At 51.0% G+C, this 26,824-nt stretch overlaps 1 protein-coding gene across 3 annotated transcripts in view; it reads right to left on the bottom strand.

Moving 5' to 3' along the window:
• Positions 1–6,657: 6,657 nt before the first annotated feature.
• The window catches only part of SLC6A1 (solute carrier family 6 member 1), a 40,387-nt gene continuing 20,220 nt past the window's right edge, over positions 6,658–26,824 (bottom strand). For 2 of the 3 annotated variants that reach the window (XM_049716221.1, XM_004274838.3), the window contains exons 2-16: positions 25,320–25,382; positions 23,088–23,417; positions 22,519–22,650; positions 21,896–21,996; positions 21,017–21,126; positions 20,486–20,618; positions 17,389–17,523; positions 17,046–17,149; positions 16,671–16,795; positions 15,249–15,361; positions 14,764–14,895; positions 13,813–13,915; positions 12,558–12,658; positions 11,514–11,681; positions 6,658–9,026 (exon numbers count right to left, since the gene is read on the bottom strand). In XM_049716221.1, the coding sequence (XP_049572178.1) occupies positions 8,922–9,026; positions 11,514–11,681; positions 12,558–12,658; positions 13,813–13,915; positions 14,764–14,895; positions 15,249–15,361; positions 16,671–16,795; positions 17,046–17,149; positions 17,389–17,523; positions 20,486–20,618; positions 21,017–21,126; positions 21,896–21,996; positions 22,519–22,650; positions 23,088–23,325 (1,800 nt within the window). In that variant the 5' untranslated portion in view covers positions 23,326–23,417; positions 25,320–25,382 and the 3' untranslated portion in view covers positions 6,658–8,921. The remainder of the gene's footprint in view (positions 9,027–11,513; positions 11,682–12,557; positions 12,659–13,812; positions 13,916–14,763; positions 14,896–15,248; positions 15,362–16,670; positions 16,796–17,045; positions 17,150–17,388; positions 17,524–20,485; positions 20,619–21,016; positions 21,127–21,895; positions 21,997–22,518; positions 22,651–23,087; positions 23,418–25,319; positions 25,383–26,824) is intronic. The other variant, XM_049716220.1, reaches the window with a different exon arrangement.

The raw sequence follows: 26,824 nt of genomic DNA on the forward strand, positions 1-26,824 counted from the left end.
TTCTCACAGAAGGTCAGAGGAGCCACCCCAGGAAAGAAAAGAAGCCATGTGCAGCCTCACCCCTCCTAAAGCTAGAAGACAGCTTACAGGCTTCCTGGGGATGGCTGCGTTTTGCCGCATCTGGATCCCTAACTACGATCTAATAGCTCGGCCTGTATATGAAAAGTTGAAAGGAGAGGATGATGACTCTTTTGAATGGAATTCAGAATGCAAAGGGACCTTTTAAGAATTGAAAAAGCAATTACATCAGGCCCTGGCCCTCCCAAATTTAACTAAACCTTTTGACCTTTACTTTCATGAGAGAAGGGGAAACCCCTTGGAGTGTTAGCTCAAAAACTGGGATCCCTTACTCAGGTGGTTGCTTTTTTCTCTGAACAATCAGATCAAACCACTAAGGGGTGGCCTCCTTGCCTATGGGCAGTAGCAGTTACTACAACCCTGCTAAAGGAGGCTTTAGTTAAAAGTTAATGTTCGCAAGAGGGAAGACATATGGGAACATATGTTTATGTATGACTGATTCACTTTGTTATAAAGCAGAAACTAACACACCATTGTAAAGCAATTATGCCCCAATAAAGATGTTAAAAATAAATAAATAAATAAATAAAATAAAGAGATGCCTGTAAAATCAGAAAAAAAAAAAAAAAAGTTAATGTTCGGTCAGCCCATCACTATATGGACCATACACCAAGTTCAGGCTTTAGTTAGTTCTAAGAGAACAGAATGGCTATCCCCCAGAAGGTCAGTTCAGATTCAGGCTATGCTTTTAGACAACCCAATAGCTACCACAAAAACCTGTCACACGCTAAATCCTGTCACCCTGCTACCCACAGAAACGGACCCCCTGGAGCATGACTGTATAGAAACCATAGACACGACCTACTCCAGCCACCCCAACCTAGGAAGTGAGCCTCTCCCAAACCCCAAAGAGGAGTGATTCACAGATGGGAGAAGCTTTATGGGCAGGGAAAAAGGCTGGTGGGACACGCAGTGACCTCTCAGACCCAAGTCATAGAAGCAAGAAGCTTACCTCCAGGGATTCTGCCCCCAAACTGCGCTGATAGCCCTCACCGGAGCTTTAGAGCTCGGTGATCTTAAATGTTTACACAGATTCCCGGTACGCATATGCCAACCTACATACACACGGGGCTATTTGTAAGGAAAGAGGTATGCTTACTGCAGAGAATAAACAGTGAAACCTGGCTTAAGCATACGGAAGCTCTTAGCACTAGTACAGCTTCCAAAAATCACGTGGCAGTGATTCATTGCCGGGGTCACCAACAGGGGGATGCAGAATTAATAAAGGGAAACAAGGTGGACGGAACTGCCAAAAGGGTGGCCCAGAACCAGTAACTTGGCGACCACTCCTCACACCCTGAAAGCCAGATCCATCCAATTATTCCCCCGTCTACACAAAGGAAGAATCAGACACAGTCCCCAAATGGGACTTCAGTAGAGATCTAGGGGTGGCTAGTTAAAGAACATGGGCAATCCTCCTTTCCCCAAACTGCAGCTTGTCAAGCCATCAGGGAGGCTCATCACGAAACTCACTACGGGAGGAAAGCCCGTTTTAACTGCTTAGTTGGTTGAGGTCGTGGTAACTCCTGGCATGATAGGTAACACCCCCAACACAAGACCCCCAAGAGGCCCCCAGATAAGGCCCATTCAGACCAGAGGAACATATCCTGGAGAAGACAGGCAGATTCACTGCACCGTCAGGCCGAGGGCACCGGCCAATTTCAGGCATCTCCCGGTGCTAGTAGACACAGCTGAAACGGCAGCTGAAGTGGTTAAGGCATTATTAAAAGAAATAACCCCCAGGTTTGGGCTCCCAGGATCCCTACAAAGTGATAACGGTCCAGCATTTGTGTCTGAAGTGACACAGGGGATAATGAGTGCCCTGGGCAAAGGATGGACCTTTCATTCAATCACTGGGGAACGGTGAGAGATCCCATCAGACCCTGAAATGGGCCTTAGCCAAGCTACGTCAGGAAACTCAAGAAAATTGGATTAAGTTGCTTCTGATTGCCCTGCTCCTTGCGCAATCAGCCCCGAGGGATGAGTTAAAGTTAAGTGCATTTGCACTCATGTACGGTAGACCCATTCTCCAAGCCCGAGAGATGGGGCACCTTAACCTCCTTGAAATGGAACCACGCAAGTGTGCCCTCCAAGTAGAAGAAACCAGGAAGCTCTCACGGAATATGGTGACCAGGTGCTGCCCGCACCCACCCACCAGGCCCCCAGCCCATCCGGCCAGGAGACCAAGTGCATCTAAAACCCTGGAAAACCGGCGGCCCGCCAGCCCAGCTCGCCCCTAAGCAGATGGACCCCACTCGGTGACCCTAACCCGTCACACCGGAAGTCACAGAGATCACTCCATGGGTGCCTCACACTCGAGGGAAGAGACCCCCCAACCTCCACAGAGACGACCTGGAGCAACGGCCCCTCGACTACCTGGGGGAACCTCTCTCTGAGCTGAAGCTTCTCTTCCGAAAAACGACCAAAGTGTGACCAGCGAGATTCGGCCCCAGCAGAGCCTCGACGTCAGGGCCCGCTCGCCCACGGCCCAAAGACTGAGAGACCCGTGTTTTCAGGAAAAACTTGACATGTGACCATTATTCTCTTGCTAATATTTGGGCCACGGATCTTAAATTGTCTGGTGTCCTTTGTCTCCAAAAGGTTAGACAAATGGGGGTCGCTCAGGGATGCAAACAGTCAGGGCTGAGGCCTGGGGGCAACCAAACGTACCTAAAGGCAGCCGCGGAGCAGTTCCGCGCCTCCACGGGGGCTATCATGATGCCCCAAACCAGCAGGAAGCAGCCACAGAAGACGAGCCAGGGCCCCTCAGCACCCCTCGACAGTGAGGAGGAGGACGCACGACACAGGGGGGATTTGTCACCAGCAAAGCCCATTAACAATTCCCGGGAAATAAAAATAGAATCTGGGTAATAAAATCAAGTCTAACCGTTTTTCTTTTTTTTTCCTTTGTGCTTTGTCTAGCTTCACTTGCTCAGAGGGCGCTGCAGGCAGACACTTCGTCAGACAAGAGTTACTGGGACAAAATGGCGGCGCCGACACCTCCGCTTGCGGGCTGTGTGCAGAGGCACTGCGCTCCGCACTGAGACCTGGAGCCGAGAGCCCCGTGAGAACTCCGCCTCCTCCCCTGCCCCGTCCAGGAGATCCCTACGCAGCAGCCCCGCCCACGGTCTGTCGGGAAGAGCACGCGCACTAGAGCGAGCTCGCACCTCTCCACGCGCACTAGAGCGAGCTCGTACCTCTCCAGGCTTTGGTCAAAGAAGAAAGCTTTCTTCTGCTTATGAGCTGAACTGGGTCTTGTTCTATTGGCTTGAACAACAGCAGGCAGGAGGACCCTTGTTGGGGCCCGACTCCAAAGGGTCAGTACCTTATAGGTTTTGTGGGTATTAATGAGATAGAGGCTAGGCAGGGCTTAATTAGCTAGTGTGTATTGTGAAATGCTGTATTTCAGGAATCAGAAACCAAAAGCGGATCTCTTTTGAGCACTGGCGTGTGATAAACTTCATGCCAGGACTAGGGACCCAAAGACCCATGAGACACAGCCACTCCCCTCCGGCCTCCAGAGGTTCGTGGGCCGGTGGGGAGACAGTGCGTGAGCAGAGAGGGGAGGACCCTGCCCCGCAGCTCTGACGGAAGCGAGGGGCCCCCCACGCAGCCTAGGAGGTGGTGAGCCTGGTAGGATCCAAGGAGGTGACTTCTGGGCTGAGACCTGAAGGCTTTCCAGGAGAAGAGGGGCAATTACAGCCATGGGAGTGCATGAGTGAGGAGTGGTCCTGGTCCAAACCAAAGACTGTGTCCATCTCTCCGCCCCCCTCACCCCGGCAGGAACCCCCATCCCCACAGCCCTGTACAGCGCTAATCAAATGAAGGTGACACCCAGGCCCTTCCTAGATTGTTTGAATAATTTCACACTTAGAAGTTGCAAAACTAGTATAAAGAGTTTCTGTACAACCTTCACGCAGATTCCTCAGGTGTTATTTCTCCACATTTGCCTGTTTCATCACTCTCCCACTCGACACATACAACACACACATACACATACCACATATGTGTAAATTATTTTTCCTCAATCATTTGAGAATAAATTGTAGACAAGATATTCCTTCACCCCTGAATATTTCCTAAAAGCAAGGACATTCTCTTACGTACCCACAATGCATTGATCAAAATCAGGAAATTAACACTGATAAAATATTATCTAATCTACATATCTTATTCAAATCTCACCTAGTGTCCCACTAATGCCCTTTATAGCAAAAGAAAAAAATTTGTTTTCCTCTGGCCCAGTGTCTAATTCAGGATCAGGCATTGCATTCAGTTGTCATAGCTCCTTCATCTGAAACTCTTCCATTTTGTCTTTTATGACCTTGACATTTTTTTAAGAGCATAGGTCGGTGGTTTTGTAAAATGTCCCTCAATTTGGGTTCCTAGATTCTTTTAAACAATGTTTCCTGATGTGATTGGCTACCAACTTTCTCCATCAGAAAGGCTTGGAGTGCTTTTTAGAAGGCAATTCCTGAGCCCCTGCCCGATGGCTCCAGCACCTGCGGGCTTCCTGCATCAGAACGACTTCCTGCATCAGAAAGTTTGAGATGGGGCCGGTGCCTTGTGCATTTGTCTGCCCAAGTAGACTGCTGTGGTGTCCAGTCCTGTGACTTAGAGCTGTGTGGCCTTGGGGGAGTTGCTGTCCCTCTCTGAGCCTTAGCATACTCATCTATAAATGGAAATAATAGCCTGCCGCTTTTTGCAGGTTGGTGGTGGGGAGTAAACAGCATTCCAGGAGAAAGTGCTGGGCAGGTAGAAGGCCTTCAGAAATGTAGACATCCTTTCCTTGTCCCTGCACTCCTGGAGAACTGCTGAGGGGAGTGCAGCTGGCTAGCGGTCTCCACTGCAGCTGTAGCATTTGCACAAGTCCACCTTCCCCCGGCAGCCCAGTCAGGACCCAGCATGGTGGAGGTGCTGTGGCCTGGGCAGTCCTCCATGTGGGGCTCCTTTCATGACAGCCGTGGCACTGGGGCTGTCCTTTGGTCTGGCTGACACCATCCCAGCCCTGCCCCATAGTCTGAGGCTCTTCCTACTCAAGCCTCCTTCCTTCTCTCTCTCCTGGCACAGGTGCCCGAGTGTTTCCCTGCTGGCTCCTGTCCTTTCTCCCCTGTACCATTTAAAGACATTTACCTCCCCCTTCAGATCTCTTGCACTTCTAGCTCTGTCTTTGGTGTCTTCTTCTTTCAGACCTGAGCGGACCCAAACCTCAAGGAAAACACCAGCAAATCCCCTTGAAAACATCAGGGGACACCTCCAGCAAGCAGGTCTCCGGAGCCCCTGATCTCTCCTTGATCAGTGTTATGATGTTATCGTCTTCATCATGGCTGGGCTCCCCGCTCCATGTCCCCATTAGCATTTTTTTTAGCACAAGAAGACTTTCCTTCAAGAGCAAAATATTCACAGTCCTTAAATGTATGTGCATCATGATGAGATGTTCTTGTCAGTAAATTGTCCGCCTCCACACTGGCAAGCCCACATGGCTTTGTGGGTTTTCTTGTTAAATACCGTTTGTTATGTATTTCCCATTATAAAAGGTAATAGCCACGTTTGTGGCACAGAGTGGAGGTGGTGGATATCGGAGCTGGTGCGCACAAAAAACGGAAACGAGAAGGGAGCCAGAGCAGGGGTGAGGCCAGGGCATGAGCGTGAGAGCGCCGACACATCATGGGGGTGTCCTGAGGGTCAGCTGAGAAAATGCTTGGGAGGAGTTGGTGCAGGGCCTGCTGCTTAGTGGAACCACAATGGATCTGTTATCATCATCACTGTTGTGACCATCCCCACGGCCAACCGCCCACAGGGCAGCTCCCCCAAGCAGCCCCACAACAGCTCAGTGAGCCTGAGGCGTGTCCCGGGGGAGGGTCTACGGAGGACCATGAAAGGGATGGTTTGCCAGGACCGAGAGGGGAGTAATCTGCTGGCGCTATCATGGGCACTCACAAAGCTGGTCTTCAGAATGGCCCCATCTGAGCATTGATGTGTACCAGGCCCACTCCTACCTCTCCTGCTCACCTGGTTAGTGACTTTCCTCTGATCTCCCAACTCTCTCAGACCGTTACTTCCTACCTTCTCCCACAACTGGATAAGGCTTGTTCCTCTAATAAACACCTTATTCCATAATACTCAGAGTGGTCCTGCTTCCCAGACTGAACCTTGACAGACAGACTTAAGGTGGCAACGTGTCAAAAACTGGTGAACCTGGGTGACTGTTGAACCTTTCTTACAACTTCTCTGTAGAATTCAAATTTTAAATAAGATTTTAAAATTAAATATTTTGAGGAATGAATCACGAGGGAATGAATGTTGTTAACTTAATGTGCTCCTATTATCCTAGTTTTAGACCTTCATTTAGTTGACCACATTTAAGTTTCTTAGAACAGTGAAAGCACCTCCCTTCTGTGGCTCAGAATCATTTTCTATCCACTCATTCCAAGACTTCTGGGGAAGTCCAGTTCCATGTCCCTGGATTTTGAGCCCAAATCTCTCTCTGTTGGGGAAAAATGTTTTCTGTGTATCTCTCGCTGTTTTGATGAAAGAGGCTATTTGTGACCCCCACCCCAAAGAACTGAAGGTCTGACATTGTATATCATAGAACCTTTATTATTTTTCCTCTATATTCTTAGAAACGTACATAACGCCCGTGCTCTAGTTATAACACCATTTATAGACATTTAAAATGCATCTTCATGTATAAATATTTTACATTTGGTCCATAGAACAGATAATTTTACTAAATAATACTGTAATATTTTTTAAAACAGGCTCTGTATATAGTTTGAATATGTATATATTACATATATTTTTTAATATAGAGATAGATTTACTTGGTGTTCTGAGAATAAATCCTTATTGCAAAAAAAAGCATATATGATAATACAATATCTTTCCCTCCCCAGGGCAAATACTAAAAAAAGTTACACATATTCACAGTTCTCACAGTAATTGTACGACACATAATATTGTGCTATATAAGTAGGTTTGGATGGAAATCAGTTAAGGGATTTCTTGCCAAACATCTCACTTAGATTTGATTACAAACATTAAATACGCTGCATTTGTCTTCGAAAGACTTGTTCTTAGTTTCAGAATGAAGAACAAAGAGAAAGTTAGAAGTCTTCCTGCCCTTATTCTAAAGGAATTCACACAAAGGATGGGGGCTGGGACCATGAGACACAGTGAAGGGTTCCTTTTGTTCTAAACCCTATAATTTAACAATACATATGCATTTTGATCCTGGATTCACCAGTTGGCATTTGGATGCCTTAGTAATGAGACTATTTTACAGATGACTTCAGGAAAAGCTTTTAGATTTCCTACACAATATCAAATGAGACCCTATGTACCAAGCATGAGGATGAATGTACATATGTGTGCATTTATATGTGTATGCAGACTTTTTGTTTTTTCTCTACAAGAATGTGCTTAATATTCTGAGGGTAATACCTTATTGCAAGAACTGGTATGCTGGTCACTTTTGGACGAGGATGACAGATTAAAAAACCCACAGTCACAGTTATTTACCATAGTTATTAAGGATTAGGCGTAAAACACAACTCGTGAGTTAACTAGCTAAGGAGTACAGGGCACAACATACGATTTGCTACATGGGAACCCATGTTCCTGGCAAATGAGAAGCGCTGAGTTGCTGGAGCTTGCAAGAAACTGTCTTCACCCGATTTGCTGCCACCACTGTGGAGCCCAGTTCTGGAACGGAACAAATACTACTTCCCAACGAAGCAGCTTTAATCTCGGAAGCACTTGGCGGGGCAGGTCTGGATTAACACTAGCTCCTCATTTACTGGGCTGGCAGATCTTAGTGGCAGTGAGGAGATTCTCACTGGGGGACTTCAGGGAAGGGGAGAGGGCAGCAGCCTTGACTGGGGTTGCAGTGAGGGAGACGTTTTAAGAAGGAGACAGAAAGATCGCTGGATCCACTTTGCCTCAAGGACAGAGCCTCACTCTGATTTCCTCTGCAACTGTTCTGTGCTCTGCAAAGCCGGGCAGCCTAGGAGAAACTGGGGCTCCTGATTAGGGAATTTCCCCAGCGGGATCTGAGGTCCCCGGAATGGTGATTAAAAAAATCAGTTGTGCTTGTGGCAGTTTTCCGAGGAGCAGCGCCCATCGGGAACGATCGCTGTTGGGCCAGGCGCAAGCAGAATGGCGTGGTGAGAAGCGGGGGGCGGGGGGGCCAGGAAAGCTTAGTGCACAGATGCTCATTCCGCCGGGCGGCAGGGAAACAGGACACTGGGCGGAGTGCTTGAGAAAGCAGTTCTGGGAATACCGAAGGGGCTGGGGGTTGTCAAGCTGCCTCGGGAAGGAGAAAACCAAAAAATGAAAGAGCTCTGCTGGCTCTCTGCTCTTAAGAGTGAGCTCTCCCTGGAAATGTCCATTATACAAAATGCCCTTTTCATGTGCACAGAGCAGTGTTCCGACGGAACCGAACTCCTGCCAAGTCCGAGATAACAGTCATGGGTTTCGGCAGTAAGAGAACAGTCAGGAATACAACTAAAAGCCAGGAGTGCGCGGCCTCTCCGCATCACACTCGCTGGCGGGATAAAAATGATCTATCACAGCGGTCACACAGGCCGACTGCTTGATGCTGATGGGGCCCAGATTAAAAAGGTCACCAGCCCGCAGGTGCTGGAGCCATCGGGCATCTTCTTTGCCCACGGCGGGGCCCACGGGGGTGTGACTGTCCCCACCTCCCTCTCTTTGCATGGTGATGGTGTCTGGACTCGCCACTCGAGGTAGGTTGAGATAGACGGTATCTTCAGACATCAAGTGGTGGTCGTGTACAGCCAGGGTCGGGGTGAGAGTGTGGGTGGGCGAGCCGCCCTGCACCCCTAGATGTAGGCCTCTTTGCTGGCGGAGCCACTGGCCTGCGGCTGCTCTGGGCCATTCTCGGGGCGGACAATGTCTTCGCTGGGCTGGATCATGACCTGGATGCGCTGTGGACAGCGGGAGGATTCAGGCTGGGAGGGAGGGGGGCTGGCCTCTCGTTGGCCCACCCTCTTCTCAAGTCTCCCCTGTTCGTTCTGCCTGCGAGGTGCTCCCAGGTGCCAGCCCCCTCCTGCACACCTTCCAAAGCTCCGCTGGGCCACACCCACTCCCTCTCACTTGGGTCCCTGCAGTAACTGCCCCCAGCCCTCCACTTCCATTCCTGCCCCTCATCCCCTTCATTCTACTCTCAACACCCCAGCCAGAGGGGGAATCACATCCCTCTGCTCCTCAGGACCCCACGAGGGCTCCCATTTCACCAAAGTCCTACACGGCCCCACAGGATCTGGCGCCCATCACTGCAGACCTCAGTGTTCTCCCCTCAGCCCCTTGCTCTCTACACTGCAGCCACACTGGCCTCCTCACAAGCACCAAGCAAGCACCTGCCCCAGGGCCTTTGCACTTGCCGGACCCTCTCCAGGGACACCCCTTTCAGACAGTGACACAGCTCAGTCTCTGTCTCCTTAGGTCTTGGCTCAGCGTTATCTCCTCAGCGAGGCCTTGCCCAGCACCCCCTACACCCTCTTTCTCCATATTCCTCATCCCCATCAAATGTGACTTTATTTTGTTAATTGCTGATCTTCGTCTCTCAGAATGTAAGGTCCATGAGGGTAGGATTTTGCTCATGGCTGTGTCCCCAGCACTGACAATAGTGTCTGGCACATAGCAGGTGCTCAATGCATGTTTGCTAAAGGGGTGCAACCTCCCCACCTTCTCTGCACACCCGCCCTGCCATCCTGCCCCATCAGCACTGTCCTCAGACGAGTCTTCCCTTTCCCACCGCTGGGCCTTTGCACAGGCTGGGCTCCCTTCCACAAATGCACCCCTTCTGCCTCTCTGCCACTCTCAGACCTGACTACCTTTTGAGACACAGCAGCGAATCATGGTAAACAAAAGTGTTGGACCTGGAGTTGGAAGAAAGGGCTGTAAGGCCCCAGCTCTGCTAATACCTGACTGCAAGGGATGGGGAAGCAGTTTCCCCACCCGGCACCTCATGTGCTCTTTCTGTGAAGGGAGGAGGCTGGCCCAGCAACTCCAGGGGCTGCGCACAACACGCCACCCCTATGATGCAGACCTTACAGACCCTCATTCTGGCTCTGAGTGTGTCTGGCAGGGACATCTTGGTGGGCAATAAGGCTGAGAGGCACAGATCTAGGTCCTCCCAGCTGTGGCCTTCCACCTCCTCAGTGAAATCTCCCCGGGCTACACTTACTTCATCAATGTCTCAGCACCTGGACCTCCAGCACTGCCTTGTTTCACTCAAGAATTCAATATAATTTAACAAAGAGCTGACGTGGACCTCACATATGCCAGTGGGTCCCTGCTGGGGGCAGCGTGCCTTACGTGAGGTCTAGAGTTAAGCTCTTAACACATCTGATCCCACCCTTACCTGCTCTGAAACCTCAATGGCTCCCCATTTGCCACTGGATAAACTCAGGATAAAGTCCAAAGCTCTTGTCCTGATTTTCAAAGCCCTTCATCATCTGGTCCAACCTTCTTACATTCCCAGCCTCATGTCTTATCACCTCCCTGCACCCCTCCCCACTCTACCCTCCAGCCTCACTGATCAGTTTATACCCCTGGGACTTCTCTCTGCTTCTACTTTTATTATTTATTTTTTAAAAAATTGAAGTAGAGTTGATTTTATGTTAGCTTCATGTGTACAGCACAGTGATTTGGTTTTATATATATGTGTGTATATATATATATGTATATACACATCCTTTTTCAAATTCTTCTTCCTTATAGGTTATTACAAAATATTAAGTATAGTTCCCTGTGTTATACTATGTCCTTGTTGTTTATCTATTTTATATATAGTAGTGTGTATATGGTTTTTTTTGTTATTGTTGTTGATTTTTTTGCGGTATGCAGGCCTCTCACTGTTGTGGCCTCTCCCATTGCGGAGCACAGGCTCCGGACGCGCAGGCTCAGCGGCCATGGCTCACGGGCCCAGCCGCTCCGCGGCACGTGGGATCCTCCCGGACCGGGGCACGAACCCGTGTCCCCTGCATCGGCAGGTGGACTCTCAATCACTGCGCCACCAGGGAAGCCCAGTAGTGTGTATATGTTAATCTCAACCTCCTAATTTATCTCCCTTTGGTAACCATAAGTTTGTTTTCTATGCCTGTAAGTCTACATCTGTTCTGTAAATAACTTCATTTGTATCTTTTTTTTCCCCCCTGCTTCTACTTTTAAGTCTGGATAGTCCTTAGTTCTCTTCTTTGCTGTCCCCTCTTTAGGAAGCCTTCTCTAACCCTCCATAATGCAGGAGGATGTCTCCCTGGTTCACCCCAATCGTGACCTCTGACACTCTACTTTCACTGGCTATCAAGTTGTCTGTCTCCCCAAATAGACTGTGCTCCATGAGTGTAGGCGTGGTGCCCAACAGAGTGGGGAAGGGGCCCAGCGACAAGAAGGGTGAAGAAGGGACTTACCTGCTTCAGGGAGCCCTTTAAGGTGAGGAACATGTAGGCCATGTACCCCGGGATGAGGACCATGGAAGACAGGGCCATGAGCCAGCCCACACCCTGGCCCCACTTGGGAAAAACGTAGCTTCCCATGGTGAGAGGGGTCATCTGCACAGCACTGAAAATGAACACACCCTGGGGAGGGACAGGAAAGAGGAGGGAGGCAGGCAGTCACCCAGGCTGGACTGCCAAGGCCCCTCCCTAGACCCTGCAGCTGATAGGTCCACTGCCCTCTACCCCTGCCCTGGGGCTGACCCTCACAAGGGCCCAGCATCTTGGGAATCCTGCACCCAAGGCCACTGCTAGGACATAAGGTGCCTTTGTGTATAACAGAAGAAGCCACTGTTTCCGGGAGGACCAACAGAAAAAGGTGCCTTCTCAGTGGCAACCAATAGAAAAGGGCATCCCTTCTGGGAAAGCCAATACGAAGAAGGTGCCCCCTCTGGAAGGACCAATAGCAAAAGGTAGCTTCTCCGGGAGGACCAACAGAAAAGGGCATCCCCTCCTCCAGGTTAACCAGTTTGTCAAGCAGAACAAGGGTGGGAGGTCGCCCCGAGTCGGCCATTGGCTGAGTGTCCCTGTGCAGGACACAACATATGCAGTGGCCCAGCCTCACTGCAAGGACCTGGGCAGCCCCTCCCAGGCCTGCTCGTGCCTCGGCTTCCCCTTGCAGGAGGGAACGAGGGATGCTGAGGATAAGAGGCCTCCCCGAGTGACTGGTTTGGCTTCAGAATCAGGTTTGAGTGCAGCACCAGCCCACTGGGTGATGCTGGCTGGTGAGCCCCAGTACCGACAGCAGTCAAGTGGGGCAATAACGCCTACTGTGCTGATGTTTGAGGATGCTGCAGCGTGTCTGGTACCATGCAGGGCACAGAGTAGATGCTCAGCACAAATGAGAGAATAGTATTCCTAGGGAACAGAGGTCTGTGGGTCTCTTCCCCCTGCCTTTGGCTCCAGAAGTGTCTCTCTGGACCTGAGTCACCCCAGGGCCCGGTCTGGCCCTGCCCTTACCGCCACAATGATGGGGGTGAAGAAGGACCAGCAGAGCTTCCACCAGATGCAGGGCCTGGAGCCAACCATCTCTTGGATGTTGTCATAGAATCGGTTGACACCTGTGACAATTGGAGCAAGAGCAGGAGGGATGGGCGAGCCGTGGGGACTGCAGGTTCAAGGCCCCGACCTGCTGTTTTGTCACAGTGTGACCACGGGCAAGTCACCTAACCTCTCTGAGCCTCAGTTTCCTCATCTGTAACATGGGGCTAATGCTCTGGGGTGGGGGTGGGGGTCCTTATTAGCTAAGGATTCAATAACCAAATCCCCCAGCAAACGAGTTGTATGGGAGAGCAAGTCACCTGAATGTGAAAACATCCACCAACAAAAGGATGTGCTTACAAAGAGCATCCCCGTCACTCTCAGTGTCCCTCCCACCCAACATCTCTCCCAGCCATTCCTTCAAAGCTTTGCTGGGCAGGGGTGGTTTTCCCTGCTGATCTGATGCATAAGCAACTGGTGATGGATTGCAAATTGCAAAGAAGAACTGCCAATCTTGCAAAAAAAACAAAACAAAAAAACCCACTGCAGATGTCCTGAAGTTCATGAGAGTGACACTGGGCACTGGGCACTGCTCAGATGATCAGCAAAGTCACTGACAGTGAGGACCTGACAGTGCTAGACCAGTTAGAAAGCAAGAAGAAAATGATGAGGAAGGGTGAGGTGGCAGGACTACAAACAACATACACAGAATACCAAGGACCCAGAGGGACTCTGGAGAACACTTCTTCCAAAAACATCATCTTGCTGTGACAACCAAAGTGCCCGGAAGGACAGCCTTTTCACTATCACGCAGTTGGGTCAGGAAACTTAGCCCACAAAATCAACAAATAAAAATCATCATGTCCTACATTCTAAGATAGTGCATACTTTTAATTATAGCCTAGCTTTTAAAAATATTTAACTTTAGAACTTTTTTATAGTTTCAGTTTCCTTTTTCTCGATAAAATCTCAAAGAGGTCTTTTATGGCAAAATTTATGAAGAAATTTTGACTCCCATTTTAAATGAGTTTATTTAACTCTTCTTCTTATGGTATCTTCTAAACATGGGACGTCCTGTGCTAACTTCATCGAACTGCAGTGAGGACCGAATAAATTAATGTATGGAGAGGGCCTGGTGCTCAAGTCGTATTTACTGAATGATGACTGAAGAAAGGGATGAATGAATGAATGAACAAATGAACGAGGGAGGGAGGGAGGCGGGGTTGGTGCTTACCATAAAACCAGGAAATGGAGACGCATTCAAAGAACACGAGGAACAGCAGGCTCATGCCACTGGCGGAGTAGTAATCAAAGAGTTTGAAGACGTAAATGCCCCCCTGCGAAAGCAAAAGAGCTGAGAGAGGGTCCACTTCCCCGGGGGACCAGTGCATTCAGTTCCTGGTCAACACAGGCTGTGTGGGTTGGGATTAGGCTACACTGCATCAAGAAGGCTTGAGGGTAGATGAGAGGAAGCACAGAGGTCTTTGCGACCCTGCAAGGATGTGGGCATGGACTCTGGGGAATGGGAAGAAAATGCCCAGGTGGCGGAGGGAAATGTCCCATTTCTGGGAGGGCTGGAGGGCAGAAAGAGGAGCTGGTCATCTGAGCCATCTGTTCACAATGTTAAACCAGTCATGTCTCTCTCCAGAAGCTCTTCCATAGTTTAAATAAGACTGTAATGTAATATATAAAATGTAAAGAGATATAAAGTAAAATAAAATAAAATAAAATCCAAATGCCCACCCTGGAAGGTCCTGCATGATCTGGCTCTGCATCCACTACGTACTCCCCCACTCCCTCTGTCGCTACCACGCTGGCCTTCTTTCTGTCCCTCAAGCTTGCCAAGCCCATTCCCACCCCAGGGCCTTTGCACCTGCTGTGCTTTCCTCCCCTAGCTAGATCTTCCCCTGGCTGACTCTTCCTCGCCATGTGAGTTTCAGCTGAAATGTCACTTCCTCAGAGGGACTGCCCTGACTACTCTGTCCAAGGCACCGTCCTTCCCACCCCTGCTGTTCATTCTCTGTCCCACTATCCTCTGTTCTTCATGGCATTTAATGATCTAATTTGCATGTCAGTCTTGTCCACCAAAATGAAAGGTGGGATGGGACAAGGCTGGGGCATAGAGGGCCTGGGAGTGGCCCCGGGCAGGCAGCAGCAGAGGTGTGCCAGGTGCTGACGCGCTCACCTGGGTGATGTTAGACAGGCCGATCAGGTAGGAGACGATGCAGACGGCGGCAATGAAGAGCTCCCTGCGGTTGCGGAGCAGCCTGGGGTACTCATCCACCAGGGCAGTGATGAAGCCTTCCACGGTGCAGAACTGCAGGGGGCGGAGGTCAGCCACCCCAGGCAGCCCCAGCCCCACCCACCCAAAGCCTCACCCTGTGGGGACGGCAGGGCCAGGGGAACCCTGGGTTCCAGGCCTGACTCTCCCTCTGCCTCCCTCTGTGACCTCAGGAGAATCCCTTCCCCCGGGCCTCAGTTTCCCCATCTGGAAAATGCAGAAGGTAGCTGAGCTGATCCCTGAAGTGTCATGTGGTAGAACATCCCGAGGGTTTGAAACTCTTGGCCAGCTTCTAGGGGGCCTAAGACAATGGGCTCCTCTCCCTGCTTGGTCCTGGACCAGTGAGGCTGGGTGGGGGCTCCTCAAGGCGCCAGGGAGGGTAACCTCACCTGGCTGTCAATGCCCAGCATGAGCAGCATGGAGAAGAAGAGGATGGCCCAGAGGGGAGAGATGGGCAGCTGTGTCACCGCCTCCGGATATGCCAGGAACGCCAGCCCAGGGCCTGTGGCAGGAAGGGCAGAAGAGGAAATAATACAAGGCGCTGAGCCCCTGCGGCATCCCCAGCGCATCCACTTCCTGAGCTTTATTTCATCTCATCTTCAGAGGAAACGTTTCAGTGAGTGTTATCAGCCTCCCTTTCCAGACAAGGAAACAGTTGGGGGGAGGGGCTGAGGAAGGGGGAGGCAGGAGGCTACAGAGTTGGGTCCAGAGGCAAGGGGACCAGTGAGATAAGAGGAGGGACTGCAGTGACCTGGCCAGCGGTGGGGACTGGGGACAGTGCAGGTGCAGACAGGGGGCCGGATGGAGAGATACTCAGGAGGCAGAGTGGGCAGGCCCTGGTTTTGGTTGGTTTGTGAGGGAAGGGGAGGGAAGACAAAGGAAGGGTCCAGGATGATGCTGGGGGCCTGGCCTGGGCACTAGACACTGGAACCCTTTGCTATGATGGGAGAACAGGGTAGGAGAAGGCTTGATGAGTTTGGGACACTGTGAGTGTCTGGGGGTGGGTATTCAGGAGATCAGGGAAAACAGTGGAAGAAAGAAAGAGTCTGTAACCCCTCTGGGGTCTGGCTCTGGAAAGGGGGTTGGCTGGGAAGTTCCAGAGAAATGAGATGCTGCGCTGCCCATGCAGGGGAGAGCAAGCCCTTGGAGGGGAATGTTCCTTTCCACACGACACGCCCAGCTCCCCACGACAGAGAAGGGACAGGTCACATTGCCTCCCTGAGCCTCTGCTGAGCACACAGTGGGTCCCCCGCGTTTGAGCAGGGAAGGGGGTGTGTCTGGGGCTGTCCTTGGACCCTGTGGCATGGATGACTGTGTGGAGAGCAGAGTGGGCACAGCCCAGTCGGTGAGAACCTTTTTGGAACTGGGACAAGAGCACCGATGCGGGCGCTTTGAGTCACGATGGTGAGGGTGTCTGGGTTGGACCGAAGTTGATATCCCAGGGGACAAGAGTAGGTCTGCTCCCCCCAGATGTCCAGGATCGTGCTGGAGGTGCCAGAATGGCCTGGCTTTGCAACCAGCCAGGTCTGGGGTCAACTCCAGTCCTACCACCTTTGAGCTCTGTTAATTTGGGTAGGTGACCTTGGTGAGTCTTGGTTTCCTCACCTATGAGATGAGGATAACAAGAGCACTGACCCCATAGTGTTGGGAAGATTCAGGGACACTGTCCATGTAAATGCTCAGGGCACTGCTGGCAGGTAGGGACACTCAACGCCAGCGAGCCACGGTGGTGATGACGGTGACAGCGATGAAGATGTACAAAGTCCGCGGGGTTAGCCCCTCCCCCCAGCCCTCCCCAGTGCGGTGCTGACCTGAGGCCGCCACATCAGCAATGGACCTCTTGGTGACATGGGCCATGAAGCCCACGATGGAGAAGATAACAAATCCTGCGAACATGCTGGTGCAGGAATTGATGCAGCAGACGATGATGGAGTCCCTGCAGAGAGGGAGGGGTGGGGTCAGGAAGGGTGGGGCTGGCGGGAAGGTGAGCTAGTGGGCCGTGGTTATCAAGGGGCCAGGCGGAGTAGAGTACCTGTGAGCCGAGCTACTGGTGTGCCCCTCCCCGCCCCCCCCCGGAAGGGGTGGAACCGGAAGGAGTGGCCAGAAGGTTTTGGCTCAGAGATGGGTGGAGTTGACAGGCCAAGGGAGGAGCGTGGTCTCGGAGGGGCGTGGCCGCGGGGAAGCACCTGTAGACGTTGTTGTGGAAAGAGTTGTAGCTGCCGAGAGCGATCAGGGATCCCAGGCCCAGCCCATAGGAGAAAAAGATCTGGGTAGCCGCATCCAGCCACACCTATAGGCAGAATGATTTAAAAAAAAAAAAGCGTCAAAGTCATAATCATAGCCCGGAACGCCCCAGGGCCTTTTACACGTGCTAACCAGCTCTACCAGGCAGCAACCCCAGTTCACATACGCGGGTCCCTCCGAGAGGTGCGATAACTTATCCTAAAGGTGGTAAACGATGGCTCAGGACTCAGATGTGCTCTTAACCCAGTGGGGGGCACTCCAGGACCAGGTTGGGAGGTCGCTCACCTCAGAGTCCGACAGCTTGCGGAAGTTGGGCGTGATGTAGAAGAGGATGCCCTCCTTGGCCCCAGGGAGCGTCACTCCTCGGAAGAACAGGATGATCAGCATGATGTAGGGATACGTGGCAGAGAAGTAGACCACCTGGGAGGAAAGGGGGCGAAGGGTTACGCCCCTTCCAGTGCACCCATGCTTTCCTTAACCACTTTACCTACATCCCTATCTGTTGTGGCTCTGGGCTTGGTTCCAATTCATCTTCCTCCAGGAAGCCTTCCTGGATTCCTAACCTGCTCCTCTTGGCCACTTTTCTGAAGCTGCTCCTTGGTGTCTGAATCAACCAGCTCAGCACCCATTTTTTCCCCTTTCCCTACCCTTCCTATTTTTTAATTTTTATTTAAAGTATTCAAATAATATATGTGGTGACAAGGAAATTTTTTAATTACATATGAATACACACACAAATTAGAGTTCCTTTCAACAGCCCGTAGAATACAAGTTACATGAGGGACAGGACTTGTCGTGTTCACTTCTCTGTTTTCCCAGTGCCTAGAACAGTCCATGGTATATAGTAGACACTCAGTAACTGCCTGACAAATACATAAGTGCATGGATGTTAATATTTTAATATTCTCTTTTGAGACTTGCATATATGATTACATTTTCTGACAAATGAGGCGCAAATTATATACTTGCCTTTTCATTTAACATGTTTAAAGTTAAAAAACACAGTACGTACAGCTTTGTTTCTTGTTTCGTTTACTGAATGCTGTTTTACTGTCTCATACACTGTGATTTTTAATTATACAAAACAGTCCCTCAGGAGGTCCCACCACCCTTTTTAAAATTTCCCCTACTGTTATCCGTTCAGGTTATTTCCAATTTTATGTGAGTCTCAATACTACTACACCGGACACCCTGTAGATAAAACTTTGTCTACAAAATTATTATACTATTCTCGAGAAAAATTCTTAGAAGTGGAATTACTGAGTAAAAAGGAATAAACTTCTGAAGGCTTTTCGATCCACATTGCCTAATTACCTCCCAGAAACTGAACTTCGTCCAGTACTACAGACAGTGCCTTTCCCACAAAGGGGCCAGCACTGAGGATAATCACATTACAAATTACTTTAAATTGATAATCAAGAGACTGACGTCACTGTCTGAAATGGCATTTCATTGCTCACCAGTGTGAAAGAGCAATTTTCAAGGTCAGTAACCTCTGTACCTCCAAGTCTGATGTGCCCCTACTTCCCGGTCAGCATAAATTATTCTCTGGGTTAGTCTCATCTCCCTGACGACTCTGAGACTCTTCAGGCTTAGGAAAGGCATCCATGATCCAGCAGAAAAAACACTGTACTTGGAAAAGGGGATTTAAAACCATCTGTGTCACCTACAAGCTGTGTGACACTGGGTCAATTTCTCATCCTCTCTGAACCTAGCTTTTTCTTGTCTGGGTACAATCAACCTTTTTGCTCAGACAGGTTGGGTGTGTGAGGACATACAACATGCTTAATCCATGTCATTTATGTCTTGCTCGTCACTGGGTCTTTGGCATGGAGCCAGATATACAGTAGGAGCTCAGTAAATGCTCATTGATAGACTGGTTGACTCACTCAAAAGATGCAGTGAGAGGGGCTCTACTCTCTGTCCCCAAGAAGTAGTCAGTCTCCTAAGGTAGCAGGAACTTTAGGTACCACCCACAACCCACAAATAATTATAACAGACATCATGTATTGAGTGCCGACTGTGTGCTAGGCAGACGCTCTACATTCCATGCAGACTGATTATCTCACTTAGTCTTTGAGACAACCCTGTAAGGCACTAATACTGTGACCGTTTAGCAGATGAGGAAACTGAGGCTCGGAAAAGTGAAGTGACTTGCCCAAGTGCACACAGCTAGGGCCCAGGGGACTGACATTCAAATTCAGCTCTGTCTCTGCCAAAGCCCTTGGGCCCTACATTCTTCTGCTGCCTGAAGTTGGGCTGGGAGACACCTGTGCCCTCCTCCTGCTCACCTAGCCTAGGGACAAAGCAGAGATGTTTGACGGCGGCCTTGGTTCTGAGAACCGGGTGGATCCGAAGGTCCCACCTGACTGCAGTTGGGCAGCTTCTCGTTAGCTGGGTCCGTGCCCAAGTGTGTAATTCACTAAGGTTCTGTTTTGCTCGATTCAGCTTCTTGGGCAGTCTGGACCTCCCTGTCTGAGCCGGATTCAGTTCAATTCCTTTCTTTCCCTTACTTGCTCTAAGACCTCAGACAATACCCTTGCCCTGTGAGTTTCCTTCTGGTCCAGGCCAGTGAGAGACTTGGCCATCTTCTGTCCCCAGACTCCTGGGATGGGGCTTGAAAACAGAAAGAGGTGGGGGTGAGGCCAGTCCCCACCTCACCCCCGATCTGATTGGCAATTTAATCCCCAGGTGTCCCCAGGCTGGACATCCCAGCTTGGCACGGCTCTGCCTTTGCCAAAAACAGAAACAACAACAACTCCTCTTGCTAGCTTCTGACTTCTTCACAAAAGCAGCAGCTCATTTGATTCACATAACAAACCAATGGATAAGCGGTTATTGGTCCTATTTTACAGAAGAGGACACTGGGTTTCAGAGAGGCAAAGCGATTTGTTCCAGGTCACACAGCCAAATAAATGGCCAAGATGGGTCAGAACCGTTTGAACACAGGGCCTGAGTATTTAACCATGAACCAATCCATCTCTATTACCTCCTCAAAGGCCGGGATGTAACTGTGCTCACCTCTGGATCACCTGCACCTAGAACAAAGCTTGGAACAGAGTAGATCTCAGGGATGGTTTGTCAAATGGTCCAGGAGCCACATTTGCCCTCCGCTTTGCAATGGTTCTGCCCGGCCCAGGGGAATCTCGATCTCAAGGGATTCACCATGAGCCTGGCACTGCACTAACAGCATGACTTGCAGTATTTCCTTTAATCCTTTTATTCCTATTTTACAGGAAAGGAAACTGAGGCACAGAGAGATGAAGGCATCTGCTTAAGTCAAAGCTGGATGGGGTTCCTGGGAGCTATTGACTCCTCACCCAGAGCAGAGATCCCTTTGTAGACCCATCCCCCTTGGGTCCCCACTGTGCACACCTCTTACCTTTCCAGTCCAGCCAACACCCTTCCAGATACAGAAATACACAAGGATCCAGGCGATGGCCAGGGTGATGGCCAAAGGCCAGCGGATTTGACCTGGCTTATCCAGCCCGTCTGTCATCTGATGCATGTTGCGCCTGGTGGAACATCGGAGGGAGGACAAAGTTACGTGGGGCTGGCGGGGGCTGGAGTGACCCGGGGGCGCCCAGGGCGTGATGGTGCTGATAGCTATGATCACTGGGCTCCAAGAGCTGGGCGGGGACCATGGGCCCCTTACACTAATCGGGAGAAAGTGCTGTTTGCTCAAGGGACCTGCCAGTGACTTAGTTCTGCCACCACGGCTGCTCACCTGGATGTCTGCCGAGGCCTCCCGGCAGGACCACCCCCCTTCACTTCTGCTCTGTCCCCACTCCAGCCCCTTCTAATGTCTGATCATGTCACTTTCCTGTTTAAAATCTTGCAGTGCATAGCTCGCTGTTGTTCTCACTGGCCCTGAGTGATACGCCACCGCCCCCAGGGGTGGCCCCGCACTCACTCCCAGAACTCCACCACGGCGCTGGTCATGGTGCTGGTGTTGACGATGCTGTAGTTGGAGAAGCAGCGGTCTGTGTTCCAGGGGTTGTCGCACTGTTTCCACGGCAGCGTCTGCAAAGACACAGCGGCCCAGATAAACCACATAAGACCCCAAGAGCTGGCCCCAGTGGCCCCAGCACATCCCGTGTGTCCTCACAGTCCTCTGAGCCTGCTCACAGCCATTACCTCACCTCCCATTCCCAACAGCTCCAGATGCAGGTCATGTTGTGAGCCCCATTTTAGAGATCAGAGAGGGGCAGCAACTTGCTCAAGACCACACAGCTCCTACATGTCAGGGCTGAAATCTGAACCTCAGCCTTTTCACTCTGAAAACCAGCTCTCCGAGCTGTACCATAAGGTCACCTGTGTCCACCCTGGGGCCACTTCCCAGCTACGTGACCTTGGGTAAGTAACCGTGCCCGTCTGAGCCTGTGCACGATGAAGTTAACAGTGAACACTTACAGTGTTTGTTCTTTGCTGGGTATGGTTCTAAGCACTTTACACATATTACTCCTTAATCCTCACACAACCGTATGAGGTGAGGTGAGTTTTACCCTAAGCCCCATTTTATAAATGAAGGCACTGTGGCTCAGAGAGGTTAAGTCTCTTTCCTGAAGCGGCACAGTTGGTATAGACTAGGGTCAGGCTTTGAACCCAGGCTGTCTGGGTCTATATAACATGGGCGAATGGTGCTATGACGAGGACACAGGGCTGCTGAAGGCAAACCACGCCCGCCACCCGGAGGAATGGCCCTGTCGGCAGAACGGTGGTCCCAGTAGAGGGAGGGTGGGGTCTGGGTCTGGCTCCTTCTGGGGGGCGGGTGGTCCAAGGGGCCACTCACTGTGGTGAAGGAATTGTACAGGTAGTAGATGGCCCAAGAGATGATGACAATGTAGTAGATGTTCAGCCAGAACGACAGCACAGCAGCGGCAAGGCCCACACCTGGGACCAGACACATCATCACGACCTTCATTTAATACAGTAAGAATCATAACCATCCCAGCTCCTGTCATCGTTGTCATTTTCCAGGACATCTACAGTGTCACTGGAACTTGGAGAGAAGCAGGGACTTGGCTAAGGTCACACACACATGGCAAGTGAGGGAGCCAGGACTTGCGTCTGGGGCCCAGCACAGGCTGGTTGCAGGGCGGACCGGGGCCTTGGCTTGCCAGGCAAGCACGACCCTGCACGTGTCCACCCGAGTGTCCGTCAGGCACTGAGCAAGGAAGCAGAGGAAGTCGCGCCCAGCCCCTGCCGGGGAAATGAGCTCACGGGGCAGGGCAGGCTGACGTGCGTGCGGGGCCTCTGGACTGGGTCCTCCTCTGACCAGCATTGCCATGGGTCACCTGGCCCCTGCAAGGGCTCCCCGCTGCTCAGACGTGACCCAACAGCTCCCTCTGTCCAGGGCCCGGAGCTGTGGGCAGGAGCACGACCACAACCCACAGCTCCACTCTGCACACTCACCCTTGAACATGGGGGCCAGCTTCCACACCCCCAGGCCCCCGATGGACGTGTACTGGCCCAGGGAGCACTCCAGCAGGAAGAGCGGGACCCCCGCAAAGATGAGCGTCAAGAAGTAGGGGATCAGGAAGGCCCCTGCGGGGTCGAGAAGAGAGATGCTCGTGGCCTTGAGCTTTAGAAACCCGGTCGGTCAGAGAGAGCATCACAGCGGGGCGTTCTGGGGTCCCTGCCACAACTTCATTATATTCTGCCTTAAAAGCAGCACCCGAAGCCAAAGTGAGGCCCGAGGACGTCCTTTGCTCAAGACCCATGCCCTGCACTTTGCAGAATGAAGACGGGACCTTTCGGGCATCATTAACAGAGGACTACTGCCCTTTGGGAATCCTTTGGAAAAGGACAAGAAGCAGAAGTGGGGCCTGGCACTCCCATTGGAGTCTTCAGGGGACCCATTTCCCCAAGGTCACCCCAGAAAATGCCTAAGCAGGACACTCTCCGTGTGTGTGTGTGTGTATGTGTGTGTCGGGGGGGGGGTGTGTGCAGACCCAGCAGGAGGTCACCAGGCCAGCACCTACCGCCACCGTTTTTCCCACAGAGATATGGGAACCTCCAGACATTGCCCAGCCCGATGGCGTAGCCCACGCAGGACATGAGGAAGTCGAAGCGGCCCTTCCATGTGTCCCGGTCTGGAAGGTCTGCCGCCTTTTTCTGCACCTTGACCACCAGCGTTTTGGGCTTGTCATTGGCCACGGGGACCTCGCTGACCTCCGTGGAGATCTGCCCATCGGCCACCTTGCTGCCATTGGTCGCCATGTCTCGGAGTTTGGACGCAGGGGTCCTGGCAGACGGACGTGCGATGTCAGCCCTGGTCTACGTGGACAGCAGTTTTGCAGTTCAAGGTCACCCTAGGAGAACAGAGGGATAGGGTGACAGGCACTGAAGGTGTTAAGATCCTGGAGTCGCCCCAAAATAACAAAACAAAATAACCCACAAACCAAGGGACGAAGAGGGCTCTCCCTCTTTTTCCTGCCAGCTCCTGCCCCAGGAGGAAGGAAGATGCCTTTTGTTTCCAAAGTCACCATGTGAGAATGTGGTCTTGACGTCTCCTGGGCTAGCATCAACGCTGGCCATCTGTGTCACGTGCCCTCCGTTACGTGTCCATGTCAGAGAGTAGCCCCAGGCAACCAAAATTCCAAACAGAAATATTATGTGCACTTCACCTTTGCCTCCCAGGATGCAGTTGGGAGATTTTCCATTCGCTGAGGCCGTAATAGCCAAGGCAGGGTAAGCAATGCAGGATTTTCCTGTGAGGCTGAATAGGGAGGTTTCCTGGCTGCCCCGGTAGGTGAAGGCGGTATGTGAGCACAGACTCTGATCATGATCAAAGTCCTCTTTGCCACTTTGGAGCTGTGTAACTTTGAGTAAGCTTCTTAACCTCTCTGGGCCTCACTTTCCCTATCTTTTAATTTGAGGATGATCGTAGTGGACCCCTTACTGGGCTGTTGTTCTTCACTTAGTGAGCACCCAGTGGCTGCAAACAGTGAGGACCTGCTACTAATTCACCAGCAGTCCCCAAGCCTGGCTGTGTTTCCAAGTCATTTAGGAAGCTCTACAAAGACACAGGTCCCCAGGTCCCTCCCCAGATGTGCCACATCAGAATCTCTAGGAGACAGCCCCAGATCTATACTTTTTTTTTTTTTACATCTTTATCTGAGTATAATTGCTTTACAATGGTGTGTTAGTTTCTGCTTTGTAACAAAGTGAATCAGTTATACATATACATATGTTCCCATATCTCTTCCCTCTTGCGTCTCCCTCCCTCCCACCCTCCCTATCCCACCCCTCTAGGTGGTCACAAAGCACCGAGCTGATCTCCCTGTGCTATGCGGCTGCTTCCCACTAGCTATCTACCTTACGTTTGGTAGTGTATATATGTCAATGCCACTCTCCCGCTTTGTCACAGCTGACCCTCCCCCCCCCCATATCCTCAAGTCCATTCTCTAGTAGGTCTGTGTCTTTATTCCTGTCTTACCCCTAGGTTCTTCAGGACATTTTTTTTTTCTTAAATTCCATATATATGTCTTAGCATACGGTATTTGTCTTTCTCTTTCTGACTTACTTCACTCTGTATGACAGACTCTAGGTCCATCCACCTCATCACAAATAGCTCAATTTCGTTTCTTTTTATGGCTGAGTAATATTCCATTGTATATATGTGCCACAAATAGAACTACCATATGACCCAGCAATCCCACTACTGGCATATACCCTGAGAAAACCATAATTCAAAAAGAGTCATGTACCAAAATGTTCATTGCAGCTCTATTTACAATAGCCAGGAGATGGAAACATCATCAATGAACGGATCTATACTTTTAACAAATCCCGATAAAGGAGATTCTTAGGCCGGGAGCCCAGCCCAGCCCTCAGGCAAGGAAGGACTACCAGCTTGGATGACCTCTCTGACCCTCGGTCTCCCCCAGATGTTCTACCTACATTCTGTACCCTTCTTACCTCTTTAGTTGCAGAGGCAGCATGGGGTAGAAGACAGCATATGACACTGGATCAGACCTGTCCTGGATTCAAATCTCCAGTCCACCTTTTACCAGCAGAGTGACCCTAAGTACTACTCTTGATTTCTCTGGCCTCAGTTTTTCCACCTATAAAATGGTGGGAGGGGGGAATCCTATCTGGCTTGTAGAATTATGGCCAAAATAAACTTTAATGGCTATGAGGGTGCTTTTCACCCAAATGGTTCAGAAAAGAACTCCATAGATGGTTGTTTTGATTTTGGTTGTTGATGTTACCTGATGGTTTTCTGTGCTGGGTCAGCTCCAGAGCAGCTCCCTCTGCAACCCCTGGGTGAGAGCCTGCAAAGCAGAGGACAGGAGGGACGTTGAACAGACAGACGGGCTGATAGCAGCCCTGGGCAGAGAGCAGCAGGGGTGCAGGAAGCCTGCCAGCATCTGAGCTGCAGACGGGCCCCATGGAGCCACCCAGAAGGGGTGACCACAGCATGTGCACACAGCAAGATGCCAGTCCCCGGCGCTGGGAACGTGCAGGAGTGGGCTTGCTGCCCTCGGGACAGTAGTGGGGGTGGGCATGAGGGTGACATGAGGAAGACGTTCCATAATTTTACCAGAAGGAAAAGAGAAATCAAGAGAGGGGCTGCAGCTCCGCAGGGCCCCGTGGGGAGCCAATGAATGCAGCAGATATTTTTCTCCATCCTCCATCCAAACTTGCAGAAGTGTTGCCAAAGACCATGTACGAATATGGGAGAGAGTGAAGAAAGTAGGTTTCAAAACAGTTCATTTAGGTTTTTGCCCCATCCCCCCAAAACTGTTCATTAAAAAAAAATCAAAACCTAAAACACCAGAAGGATATACCCTAAGACATTCACAGTGAGTAGTTTCTAAGTGAGTTGTATTTTCTTCTTTATGCTTTTCTGGATTTCTATAATGTTCCACATTTTTTAAAAAAATTAAAATACCAGAATAAACTTATGGAACCCTCAGAGCAAACGGAGCACGTGAGCACTGGCCAGTGGGCTCTCAGTTGTAGGAGCTGAGCCAAAGCAACGTGTGGCGTGGGCCTGGCCCTGTCCCAGCAGCCCCTCCTCTCAGCTCTGCCCCACCTGGGGGCACCCTGTTTGCTGTGCACTCATCCCCCCATCACATGCAGTCCCCGTTACCAAACTCCACTGTCTCTTCCTAGAGTTCACAGAGAACAAGACCACCTTCGGATAATCCAAACTTTACCGCCAACCCTGCTTCTTGTTCTCAAGGATGGTCTCAGATGCCCATCTAGATCCTGGCCTGAGCAGGGGAACATCAGAGGGAACTCCAGACTCGGGTAGGGTGACTGCCTCCTAACATCAGGAATGGCAGGAGGCAGCCGATTCTATGTCCACCAGGGAATCTTGGGGACAGAGCAGCCTCAGGAAAGTGGGGAGAGGCTAAAGCAGACCCTCTTTTGGAGGAGGAAGGGTCAACCATTAACTGTTAAGACAATGATGCCCTTAACTGTCTCCACAATTTAACCTTACAGGTACTAGCCTCCATATTTGTTCAAAATGATCCAACCACTTTGCACCAGGGCTGATCACCTGACCCCGGCAAGTCAATCGAGCCTCCTTCCCTGGGAATCCGGCGCGGGGCCGAGAAAGAAGGCAGTCTCTCCAGCGACTTGGGAACTCTGAGGCGGCCATCTTTTGCCCACCTTGTCCTCAGAGCAGCAGAGAGAGTTGGTGTGCTGAGGAGGGAGGAAATCAGAGATCAAACGACAAAGAGAGGGTCTTCAAGGCATTCTACTC

Source organism: Orcinus orca, chromosome 10 (genome assembly GCF_937001465.1).
Source record: "Orcinus orca chromosome 10, mOrcOrc1.1, whole genome shotgun sequence".
In the NCBI taxonomy this organism is placed as follows: domain Eukaryota; kingdom Metazoa; phylum Chordata; class Mammalia; order Artiodactyla; family Delphinidae; genus Orcinus; species Orcinus orca.